A 12,379-nucleotide genomic window follows, 5' to 3' on the forward strand; every position below is an offset into this window, starting at 1 on the left:
GGCAGATCCACGTCTAAAACTGACGTGGCCTTTGGGTATAGGGAACCGAGGAGAGATGTTCATGCAAAAAAGGCCGAGATCCTGACAATCGTTCAGATGAGTGGCGCGTCCCTCCCCTCGCTCTTAACCTTTTTATGAAGTCATAACCCGAAACTTAACGGACAGCTGCGCTCCGTTTAGAGAGGGAGATCAGCAGAGACAGCGGCCTCCCTTTCTACAGGAATAAAGTTTCTATGAGATCAAGTATATCATCATTAAAATAGATTTCTATTAATAATAATAGTAAAAAAAATACATTTTTACATTTTTGCTCATTTCACCAAGGACAATGACAGTAACATGTTACTGTAATTGCATGTCCCAGGATATTCTTGTATAGTCACCACTGATTATGTGGTTTGTGTCTCAAGTCAATAGAATAATGAAATTCAAAATGAATCCAAATTCAGCTTTCATTAAATCTGTTGTCTATCTCAGAAAAACACATACAGGATTACATAGATGGACATACAATCATGTCCAGTACATGTAAACAATCCACATGAGAAAAATCTGTGGTATTTGGGTTATTAGGGAAGAAACTGTCTCACCTCCTAAGGCCTCTAATTAGGAGGAATGTGTACGTCTTCGACCTGGGGGAGAGCCAAGGCCTGTCTTCACATGCCGAGTGCTGCGGAACTAATTGCCTCGTACTGATGATGAAGGTCACTTTCGCTCATTTTTGCGCCGCGTACGAGGGGCCGCGGAGCATGCGAACCAATATTGTTTTTACAATCCGCTGCGTGTTTCTTAGGACCACGTGTATGTGCCCTGGGGGCTTTGTGTCACATTCACCTCGAGGTGTCGAATCAACGGTCAAGCGACCGTGTTTTGCACAATGCGCAAGAGCAGCGCATGAGCTGTCCGCCAAGCAGTAAACGTGTTACATGGTCCAATAGTGTGGGTAGCGGGGTGTCTTCTCATTCAAAATGCCTCTTCGCTGTGGCATCTTAGTGTATATATGCTGCCATCTGTAATCTCAGGACTTGGGCTGCAAGGCAACTGCTCCTGCCGGTGTCGGCTGCCCCGCTCTCTGACAGATGCCTCTCTTCACTTCAGCTTTAGTAAGGTGACCTTCCGTATGGCTGCCAGGCGTCACCCAGGTGCGGGATACACACTGGCGCTGGATGAAGTGAGTCACCCTTCGGCTCACTTTCCGTCCCTCACGTGGTGTCGGCTCCGGTCGCCCCAGGATTCCACCGCCAGTCGCCTTTCTACGGGACTGACACTGACATTCCGTCGTTACCCACGGCAGCCAAGGCCCTGAGGACGACATCACTCTGCTTCAGAGATACTTCTCCGTTGTGGCATATGACTCATTCGCAGCTTTAACTTCCATCCTTTCTCTTTTTAACTTGGTCGTTGAAGACACAAAGACGCACAGAACTCCTCTCTTGCGCACAGAGAGTGTTTAATCAGAGTGGATGAGGGTCAGTGTCATTCTGTTTAACGCTAAGGGGTATGAATCACTGAGTCAATGACTGCAGTGAACAGGGCTAAAATGCTTGAAAGGAAAAAACACAAACAAGCACGTTCAGCGATGACACCTTCTGTGAGGAATGCCCCATTTTATATCGATATATTTGCTATCCTCAAATTCTGTGGATGCAACACCCCCCTGCTCCTGAATTCCCTCCTAAAATTGTAAACCTGAGTGAACTGTTCGAGTGCTTAAGTTGTGCAGTTTGTGGGGGTTTTTTTTTGTTGAAAGAGGGTGTTCAGTCTGTCAAAGAGCCGGATTATGACACATCACCCCCCCTGGAAGCCTGTGTTGTTCTTGCATGAATTTGAGCTCCTGCAGAAATAAAAGCCACTTTCCCAATAGAGACTGCCTGTGTGGCAGATTCCTTTGAGACTTTAACAATTAACGTGACAGTGCTTCTGGCGAACGCTAAAGCGGGAGTCAGCACCCCCCGCTGCTAGATGAATGCTCTTTGATTGAAAGGGTTTGGTGCACTTTGGGACGCATCAGCGGGTGCAGCGCCTTCGAAAAGAGCAGCGACCAAGACAGCGCCGGATTTAGCCTCGTTCATTATTCAGTTCCAATTTGATCTGGTAAACACACAACTTCAGGGCAATCTAAGGGTATAACCTAAGGATATCTGGGAAATTGATTTAGAAAGAGCACACACTTATACATTGCTCCCTTGTTCTCTCTGTGTAGAAGGAAGTTCTCTCTAGGAAGACTTGTTTGACAGGAACTGGCACAGGGTAAAGTTTCCGATTAGCTGCAAAGAAGGAAATATACACAGCCAAGAGGATAATGGTGGTGGATACCCCAAGGTGAAAGACCATGGGAAGGCTGAAAACTACCTGGCGACAGAGAAGCGAGGAACAGCTGAAGAGCGCAGGCTTGTCTGTCAGCTTGTTGCTGAAAAAGTTGCCAAGGACCGTCTGGCATAACGGCCTTACGCTCCACAGAGACTGAGGAGGAGTAAGTAATAAAGAGAATGAAGGTGAAGCACATGTGGCTGTATCCACCAGTGCAGTTCAGTTACAAGTGGAGCTCAATAACTGAAATTCCTTCCATGGTCTAAGCTCTTCACCCTCTCTAAATGATCTATCTGGAGCGCTAATTTTAGATGAAAAATTGAGGATCGCATTGAGGAGATGTGTCTCGGGCTCGGGGATCATGTGACTGGCTGTGGAGAGAGATTAATCATCCTTTGAAAACCACAGAAAGCCCATCACCACATCCTCAATAGCAGTCCACCTTTTCCCTGATGGAAATTCTTTTCAATATGACAAAGGTTTTGCAATTGGACATTCTAAGGACAAGAACAACAGATCCATTTTTAATTTGAAACAAAGTGGTGAAAAGGACACATGTGACTGATCTTCAAGCTTGATACGAGCGTAGGAGGAGAACGGGCTCTAAAGTAAAGAAACATCTCCCACGCAGAGTATCTCTGCCATTCCCCAAAGACAGTCTGTTGCCAGGCTTGATAAACATTAAGTCACACGACATTTAAAGATCTTTGGGCGGCAGTGTTTGTCTTGTAACCAGATGGTTGCTTTTTCACATCTTAAGGAGGGGCAATGCCATTGTACCCTTCAGAAAGATGAATCCAACTCTGCAAATTATCATGTTAGTTGTGAAGGTTTCCCTGAATAAGGATGTTTGCAAAGCAATAATATGATGGCATACAATGCAAGGGGTGTGAATATACCACCAGAACAGGGAAAGTTACTTTGTAAGCTTGGAAAAAACTACATAGTCAGGGGACAAAGGGATACCAGCTTGTTTTAAAAGTCATTACAAAAGCAGAAATAATTTTTTTCACCCTCTGTCTCTCTCCCCCCTCCATTGCAGTGAGCATGGTCATATAACCCCCCAAAAAGTATCCTGATATTGATTATATTATCTACCTCTTTTCAGATTGTGTTTTCTGCCAACACTTGTCTATCAACGAAGACACTCCTGGCTCCTCTTTTCTGTGGGTGTTGGCCCTGGTTGAGGTTATGTCTCTGTGGTGGTGGGAGTCTGGTATCCACCACTGCCGTCCGCTCTCACCTGAACCACGCAGACACCTGGCCCGGTGCAACATGGCCTCGGCCAACAAGCTTCTGTCTCTCCGTTGGTGCCTGGCACGACCCCTCTGCTACCCGGCACGCGGCCATCACCCCAGATGTTCCAGCCGTCTCTGTGCCCCTCCCCACCCCACCTGCCCCAGCTGTGCGACTTTGAGAGGGCACCGAGCAGGGACGGACCATCTGTCACCACCGCGGCTCCCTTTGGCAGGCACCCATTCATGTTGGGTAGCGAGGGGCCTGGGTGCATCGCTCATTGCTGTCCTTATAGGGCGAGCTACTAGGGGGCCTTCCACAGTTCTGCAGGCTGCTGGCAGTGGACCAGGGGGGCCCTCATCCCAGAGTTTATGATAAAAGCCTCACGCTGAGGCACAAGTGATTCAGAGCGGGAGCTCACTCAGGTGGGGCCCGCGTCACGTTTGTAAGTCGATTGAGCTTCTGTTCGACTCCAGAGGGTGTGACGCAGCTTGTTTGCGTTTATCATAGCCACAGCTGTTGTAATGTTGATCCAAGCCAGAATCACATGAGTGCTGAACGTCTTGCTGTCCTAGCGGGGCAGACACCAGCAAGCCACCCAAATGAAATCAAGCTGGGTGATAGAGTGGTGGGAAAGAAAGTTGGCGACACTGAGGAGTTGTGGAAAACACTTTAAGAAAACAAATTTGTGAAAATTGCCTGCTGGTGCAAAAGGCACATGAAAGACATGGGTCCACTCACAAAATATCCTTGCAGTTCTAAAGGGCTGCAGGAGTGGTCAAGCCCACAGGAATTTGTTTAAATTGAAAGAGAAGTCATTTGACATTACATTGATTTTCCACATTTAATCTCGTTTGCTGTGTTTTAGCATTTGGACGCCGAAAAGCCTCGTAACTGTCTCAGTGGCTGGTGGGGTTGGATCCTACAATAATATCTGTGGCATGTGGCAGTGTTATATACCACTACACCCCCTGAACAGGACACTGGCCTGCTGTAGGTTCCTCATCCGTTATCCATCTCTCCAAATAAGCAGGGAGACAGTGGCTACCATTTCTTTGGTGTGATGTTGCTTTGTATTGAACCTGCGTTCCTCTGTGTGTCCAAAAAAAGACCAACAAAAAGACCAACAAATCCTCTGCTTTGCAAGCTGCCCTTCCTTCTGCTCTACCGAGTGTGCCTGACCACAAAGAAAGGAGGTGTAAACACTTACCGCATCCCTCTCTTGTGCCACCGTGCCGTTCATGGGGGGAGTGACCTCCACCTCAACATTGGAGCTGTTGGGCATGTTCTTTTCTGTGAAAGGGAAATGGAGGGAAACAGACCGTTCTCAGATCAGTGCACACAGTGTATTAGCAACATTGTAGGACCACACCTTAACAAGCGTTGACATCAAGATCCTGATCAGTCATGGAAATCAGACCATTTACAATGCACATAGAATGAAACGATAGACTGTAATGTAGACAAAACCACTTTTGATTGACATCCCTTTCATAAAACATACCCACTTTTGAGACGATTGTCTCATCTCATGGGGACTTCCATTGTTACATTTTGGCAAATCACAGAGGTGCTTGATCATGCAATCTATGCTCATTTTATTGTGATTGGCTGGTGTTACTGGCTGGAAGCACTTATCTAAACTGTTCGTTGGCGGACACAGTATGGTTCATTATCAGACATGGGTTATCATCTGAATCATCACTGAAATCTTCTGAAATCTTCTGTTTTTCCTCTATCACAGTCATTAAACTTCATTGTTTATTAGTGTGGATGGTGTTAATCTGACCTGACACATTGCGAGCCCTGTTTGCTTTGAAACAGCGTGAAACAGGGACCTGGGCCTGTGTGCGGAGGGTAGAGGAGTGCCCAATGACCTCTGCCACTGCGGGTGGGGCGGGGCCACCTCGACGGGCGGCCGCAGGTGCGAATGAGAGAGCGACGGAGGAGACAGATGGCGCAGCAGCAAACCCCCGACCGCACGTCGCGAAACAAGACCGCGGACGGGACAAGCTCTGCGTTGCCATTCCTCACAGCCAACCTCTCTTAAAGGCACGGCACACCCTCGCGTCACTCACACCCCAGGTTGCAGGTTTGACGCAAGTTTCAAAGGCCCAGCGTTCTCTCTTCTCCTTTGAATGGCTACCTCTCATTGAAAGGGCAGTCTCCAACGGGCTCCCAGCAGCCCCCAATGGTACCGAGCACTGCGCCAATTAAAGTGAATGGAAAATTACAGCGTTGGAGTGATTTGATGGAGTACCACTCCTAGGCATTGTGGTTTATCTGAATGCTGATATGCTTCCAATTAATTTAGATGGGATGGCTGAGGTTTGAAGGTTTTTTTTTTTTCTCTTTCAAAGGCATGAACAATCATGTAATCAGATGATTAAAAGATTATTGCCACGGAAATCAGAGCATTACAAGGAGCCTATTGTGACACGGCAGGAAATTGTCCAGGGAATAAAACGATGAGATAAACGGCATGCCCCTATTTGTTGCATGTCTATTCCACAACGAATTGCTGAGACAGGACCGTGCAAACAGAAAAACAGCATCGCACTGCACCGCGACCTGCACTTGAATTAAAACGTGCATATATCTATATGAACCAATTAAAAGGTTCAACAGTGGCAGCCTAGACTGGTAACTTTATTCTCATAACTGCACAAATACAACAGGCTATGAAACATGGTTTAAAAGTGTGCCTTCTTTTGAGATTGTAACATGGCAAAGCTTGGCTGTGAGCATAATTGGGGCCCTGAAATCAATGGCTGTGTCCTTCCTTGATTACAAAGAACTTGGAACTCTGTTCACGAAAGCACTTCACCTTCTTTACCTACATGAAAAGCCTCTTTGAAATGAGAACAACACAGTCATCTGGTCCACTCGAAAATCAAGGGCTGGAGCATGAGGCTAATAGCGCGCGGTAATGTTTCGTGAACTGCCAACGGAAGAACGAGGGCAACTGCAAAACACACACAAGTGCGATGGGTACGTTTTGATCCAAGCGCTCGGGTTGGGTTGGCTGTGTTGTGGGCGTGGCCAGGCTCATAATGTAAGATAATGAGAAAACGATGTTGGAGTCGCTGCCTCAGTGGATGAAGGGCCGATGTGCGTGGCGGGGGCGTCCTGGGAGAGTGGGGAGGGAGGCACGGGCCCTGCGGCAAAGGTATGAAGATGTTCCCACAGTCTGTCCTCACCTCCGAGCTCATTAGAGCCGTGACTACAGGAGGAGGTGAGAGGAGGAGGAGGATGAGGAGTAGGAGGTGTTTGAGATCAGAGGGAAGGTCGGCCTCTGATCCCACTAATGACCTCCGGTGCACGACAGAGAGTGGGAGCAATACAGTAAGGTTGATAGAGCAAGAAAGAAAATAAGATTGAAAGAAAGAGTGAGAGAAGAAACTGAACAGATAGCAAGACAGTGAGGGGGAAGAGAGAGAGCCTTGGTCCTCCTGCCCTGGATTTTTATTCGATTTTATTCTACTTTAGTGTTACCACAGCCACAAAATGCCATGTATGATCATAAGGCATGATATCTCTGTTATTGTTACTGGTTTTAACTTAGTAGAACAAGCTTCTACTCCAGCACTTGTGCTTTCAGCATGCGCATGTGTCCGTGCGAATGTGCCTGTGTGCATACATGCTAACGCTATGCTGCATCCTAGCTGAGACTGTCTAAATGAACACACGATTAGAACTGATAAACAGCAGGGGTCTCTCACCTCCATGGCCCGCGACCCCATTGGGCTTATCAGCCTCATCCTGGCATCTCTTTTTGGCCATCTTGTGAAGCATGGACGCCTTCTCCCGGAATTTCCCTGAAACGCAACGTGACAGAGTCAGCACCACGGCCTGTGCCTTGCCCCGTCCTCCGTGGAAGAGGAGCAATGACCTCATCTCCCGAAACCCCATTTTTCCAGGGACCCCAGGTCCTGTGGACAGAGACGGCTTCATTTTATAAGCAAGTGAAATTAGAGCAACAATCTGAACTGTTTGCACACACGAAGCTTCATCAGCAAAAAACAAATGGCATCATTTTCTTTACAGAGCTGAAGCTGAGATCCATAATCACAGATCACATGACAGGGGTCACATTGTACAGGGAATAACGTGGCAGCTTAAAATGAAAAAGACATGAAAATGGCACACCAAAAATGAGAGGAGCAAATCCATGCTATTTAATAAAATTTACAAAATGTTCATAGAGGGCTGCATCATCACCACAAAGTACTGTATGCATGTATAAGAAATACATCAATAAAGCTGCTAACTCCGTATGCTGGAGCAGTTTCTTTTCAGCTCAAGGAGAGAGCAGCTGAGAAGGATTTATCACCCTTTCTCATTATGATATCCCATAAATATGACGGACAGGCAGTGTCCATGTGATATGGACTGTAAGCCCTTGAGCTGTTGACAGAGTCGATTGGGTTTCCAGCATACAGAGTAGCACCAGGCTACAGCAGGAGTGATACAGTTCCTTCATAATTTTGCAGAAAATTATGAATTTAGCAGCCATTGAAATGAAAGAAATGGAAAAAAAGGGATGATTCACAAAGGAATACAACAGAGATGACCTGCGACGTGGCAGGATTGAATGGCCTTCAAAGGCCCATTAGGCCGTTAGCTGCAGCTGGTTGGTGTAAATAAGCCCTGCTTCTCTGTTTGTGGAAGGGGATAATGGAGGCTAAAACGTGTCCTGTGGTAGGTTGGCTAATAAGGCAGGTGCTGTTAGATCCCGACGAGCTTTTAAGTCCCCCTATCCAGCATGTTCAGCTCCCTCCCCCCGCAATCTGAGGACATGAACTTGGCGTACTTAAGTTCTGAACAAACTCCATTAACAGTGGTGTGTGTCTGTTCTGTGTGTATGAGACACTGTGTAGGTCCACATGCATGTCTTTGAATGTATGATTACCTTCAGTGTGTGTATGTACCTTTTGCTTAGCTAATCCTCAAACCAACCTCCTAGATACACTAGTATCAATATAAATGAAAATACCTTGTGATAATCCTATCCGTTCTGCCTGAATTGCGAGTCATATTTCACAGACTGGTAGCTGAATGTATAATAGACTGATATTTTAGGATACAGGAATGTACTGTCAATGACCTTCAGCCTTCAGGAAAATCACCAACCATGCACAATAAAACTGTCCCATTATAAACCTCCCTATCAATAACATCATACTTGACAGTTTAATTTACCACTGGATAAGCCCTTTTATCTCTGATGTACTTTCACTGGTACTGTAAGAAATACTGTAAGGCTATTTTAATGTGTTTGTGTGACGCACTAAACTTGACCTGTGGTACATATACAAACACGCAGATATGGATTGGACCCCCCCACCCCACCCATGTCCTGCTGCATTGGCACTGGGATCCATAATCACTGTGTCAAACGGTGCATCAAGCGATCCAGACTGTTATTGAAGAGGAGGTGTGACCGGGGGGTATCGACCATCCGAAACGCTAATGACCGCCCTGTGACCTTACATTGGGCCTCACTATCTGCAAGCTCTTTCTAGAGTTACAAAAAAATGACAAACAAATCGAAGCGTATTAAGTAACAGAGTGGCAGAGTAGCTGGTGCTACATTTCTGCCGCTGTGCTAGTTTGGCAGTTTGGGCACGGTGCATGCACAGATGACCGCGGGCTTATTTTGGAATCGTCCAACTGGACAGGATAATGATCCATTTCTGTTTCTGCCAGATACACCACTGACCTATGCACGATGAGACTAAGCTGACGCTCAGTCTTTGATATGAGGAAATCTTCAAAAGTGCTAGTTTCTTACTGACATTATAAGTACCCATAGCAATGGGCTGGAGAGCTGCTTCTATCAGTTTCCCATTTTGGCCCACTGTCACTCCAGAGATCTCTTCCGTAAATGAACTCTGTTGCTAACATTCAGTAACATGAGCAATGGTATCTTTTTCTTCAATTTTTAAATTGTGAACATATCCCGTTAAAAAATTGAAAAATAGTCAAACTTGTTAAAAGTTAAGAACACAATTTAGTTTTAGACAGGACCGAGGCAATATGTCGGATCCTGTGACCTTACACATTCAGCTGAAACTCTTGAGAGATCTTACTGTGCTGTAGATTTGTATTTTTAAAGATGATTTATTACAGCCTCTCTAGGTATAAGGAAATAAATGTTTATGTACACAGCAACAAACAGAAATAATGTGTTGCATATTGCATTGAGTACTTATATGCATATTGCATGTAAGTACTTAATTACTTGATTAATATAATCAAATATTGATTTTGATGATTTGTAATTGAATCTTTGTAGTTGTAATATTGAATGTGAAGGTTTGTAATTGAAGTTCACCTGTTTATAAGACTATCAGTGAAGCCATTGCAATTCATACTATTTGCCAATGATTGGACCTGTTACCTGCAGAGCAGTACAATCTGTAAAACCTGAATGTCTTCATCTTTTTACCTTTTTAAAATTTTGTAGTGCCACATGAAAACTGCACATGGAAAGTGAATGAGTTAAGCCAGTCTTTCTGTCCCAGAACACTATCCTGCTATTATACTCCTTGTGTCTTTACTGTGTTAGATCTCTATTCTGGCTCCTTTGCTATTCTGGACTATGCAGAGTGTTGCATAAGGTCAGTGGGAGTGAGTCACTGGATTCAGCCAAACTCCTGACGCAAATCTTGCGCGCGGTCTGAGAGTCTGACAGGAGAGGGGCGGCGGAGAGTTGAAACGCCGTGTGGCGCATCGACGTTCCGCGTCTCCCTAGAACAAGGGGGCCCGGAAAATTCTGTCTGTCTCTGCAGGTGCATGCTGGGATTATTGGATTTTCTGTCGCCAGGCCCGCAGCAGGTTTTGCCCAGAGCTTGAAAAGCAGTTTCCAACCCCACTGAAGCTTCCTTTGATGTGAACAAGAGAGCATGTTTTCACCAAGCGGTGTGAAAGAGGTGAATCTCTATTGACTTTCCTAGCATAAATGTGACCATGAATGTTCATCATTTCTACAGTGTGGACCTGTCAAGAACTGTATGGACGTGGGCAGAAGGAATGACCTGTTTGTTGTCTGTAGTAACTGTAAAGCTGCAGTTGGACTCATCTGAAAAGGTCTAACATATCCTATGGGCCTACTGAAATCCTGTGTTGAATTGTTAAAATCATATTTTAATATACTGTTACGAGTTTCTGATAACAGAGTTTGATAACAGAACAACTGGATTTGAGATATCTCTATCTCTTCTCTTAACATTATTACCGAATGCCAATTTACCCATAATACAATGAATGTGTGCTTCTAAGCAGCTCAGCCACATACTTAAAACCACAAAACCAAGACAGGTTACAGATTTATAGATAACATATGATAAAACATAAATTGAAAATTAAAAATGACATTCAGAACACATTGAAATTACGTAACCGAATGAGGCTGGCAGCCCTCAGTTAGCGCTCGCGCTAGCGAAACCTTGCAAAGTGAGACGCACAGCCTGAACCAACGCCAGCAAAAAAAGAGGCAATGGAACGCATCGGGAACGGGAGCAGTGCAGATGGAACGAGGAAACGGAAGGCATGGAAGGGGGATGATGGGAAGAGAACAGGAGGTTTGGGGAGCCGGGGGGGGGGGGGGGGGTCTTACCTTCCTCAGTCATTGTCTGATAATATTTTAGCTTTCCATAAGTCCCGAGCTCTACAACATCACAGCGGCAGAAAAGTGGGAGGTCACCAGAGGTCACGAAGAGGGGATAAAGAAGGGAAAGCGTGAAAGAGCAACACATCAGAGAGGTCTCAAAAGCAAAAACATTTCTCTCTCTTTCTCTCTTTCCCTCTGTCTCACTCTCCCCTGTCGTGCCAGTGCAAAAACAAACAAACTGAAGAACATATATGAATGCATCAAGGAAAACAACCTAAGTACTCCCACATCCCTTGTTCTTAACATGGTTTAATGAACACAGATCAGCCCATTGTCTTTTGATAAGAAAACTGGTCACAATAATCACAAAGTACACAACAGAAAATGAGGCATTATAGCTTGCCAATGCTTTTTGATTAACAGACAAAGCACTTTCTTTCCACATTTTCACTGCTGTGAAATGCAGCCAGCGGGTTTAATTGTCACATACCTCCATGTTAATGTTGAGAAAAAAATGGTTGAATGAGTGGATCATGACTGTGGCGATGACACCTGTCGTGCTGTACATTGCTTGAACCCCCTACAGGTCACCAAGGATAAACTGGAGTGTATGTGTGATATTGGCATCATTAGCAGGCATTAGTGTGACACTGGGGACATGATGCAGAGCTGTCAGTCTGACAGGCTCTGGATGCTGTTGGAGGCTCTCGGCGCAACATTAAGATAAATTTCTTTCCGAATAAAACCGGAGAGGACCATTATTGAGCAATTAAATCTGGGAGGCAGCATGCGTTGTCGCACATGGGTATTTTTAGCAGCAAGATGTTTCATCTGGAAAGACTTTTCTTAGCACCCCCCCCCCTCCCCCCTCTCCCCCACGCCCCCCCCAAGTCTCAGCCGTCTGTCTTGTGAGTCAGGTCTGATGTCACAATGAACAAGCCAGGCAGACAGACGTGACTGAAATGCAAACACAAGCACCACCCCAACAGGCGGGGGGGGGGGGGGGGGGGGGGGGAGAGAGAAAAAAAGCAGGGCAAAATCGTGAGTGAAGCTCAATTTTTCTGCACGTCAGCTCCGGCGGGACCAATGGCACGTCAATGCAACAAGCCAGCTAACAAGTGCAGCCTTCACTCTTTTGATTTAGAAATGTGCAGAGCGATGATGATCATTGCAGTATCCCTGCATCCGTATCGAGTGCCAAAAAGACAAACACGAAAC

At 45.7% G+C, this 12,379-nt stretch overlaps 1 protein-coding gene across 4 annotated transcripts in view; it reads right to left on the reverse strand.

The window, feature by feature from the left end:
• LOC118769986 (sodium/potassium/calcium exchanger 2-like) overlaps positions 1-12,379 on the reverse strand; it is a 57,175-nt gene that overhangs the window by 5,297 nt on the left and 39,499 nt on the right. For 3 of the 4 annotated variants that reach the window (XM_036517425.1, XM_036517424.1, XM_036517423.1), the window contains 3 exons: positions 11,168-11,218; positions 7,269-7,364; positions 4,757-4,839 (listed from right to left, as the gene is read on the reverse strand). In XM_036517425.1, the coding sequence (XP_036373318.1) occupies positions 4,757-4,839; positions 7,269-7,364; positions 11,168-11,218 (230 nt within the window). The remainder of the gene's footprint in view (positions 1-4,756; positions 4,840-7,268; positions 7,365-11,167; positions 11,219-12,379) is intronic. The other variant, XM_036517426.1, reaches the window with a different exon arrangement.

This window comes from Megalops cyprinoides, chromosome 22 (genome assembly GCF_013368585.1).
Source record: "Megalops cyprinoides isolate fMegCyp1 chromosome 22, fMegCyp1.pri, whole genome shotgun sequence".
NCBI lineage: Eukaryota > Metazoa > Chordata > Actinopteri > Elopiformes > Megalopidae > Megalops > Megalops cyprinoides.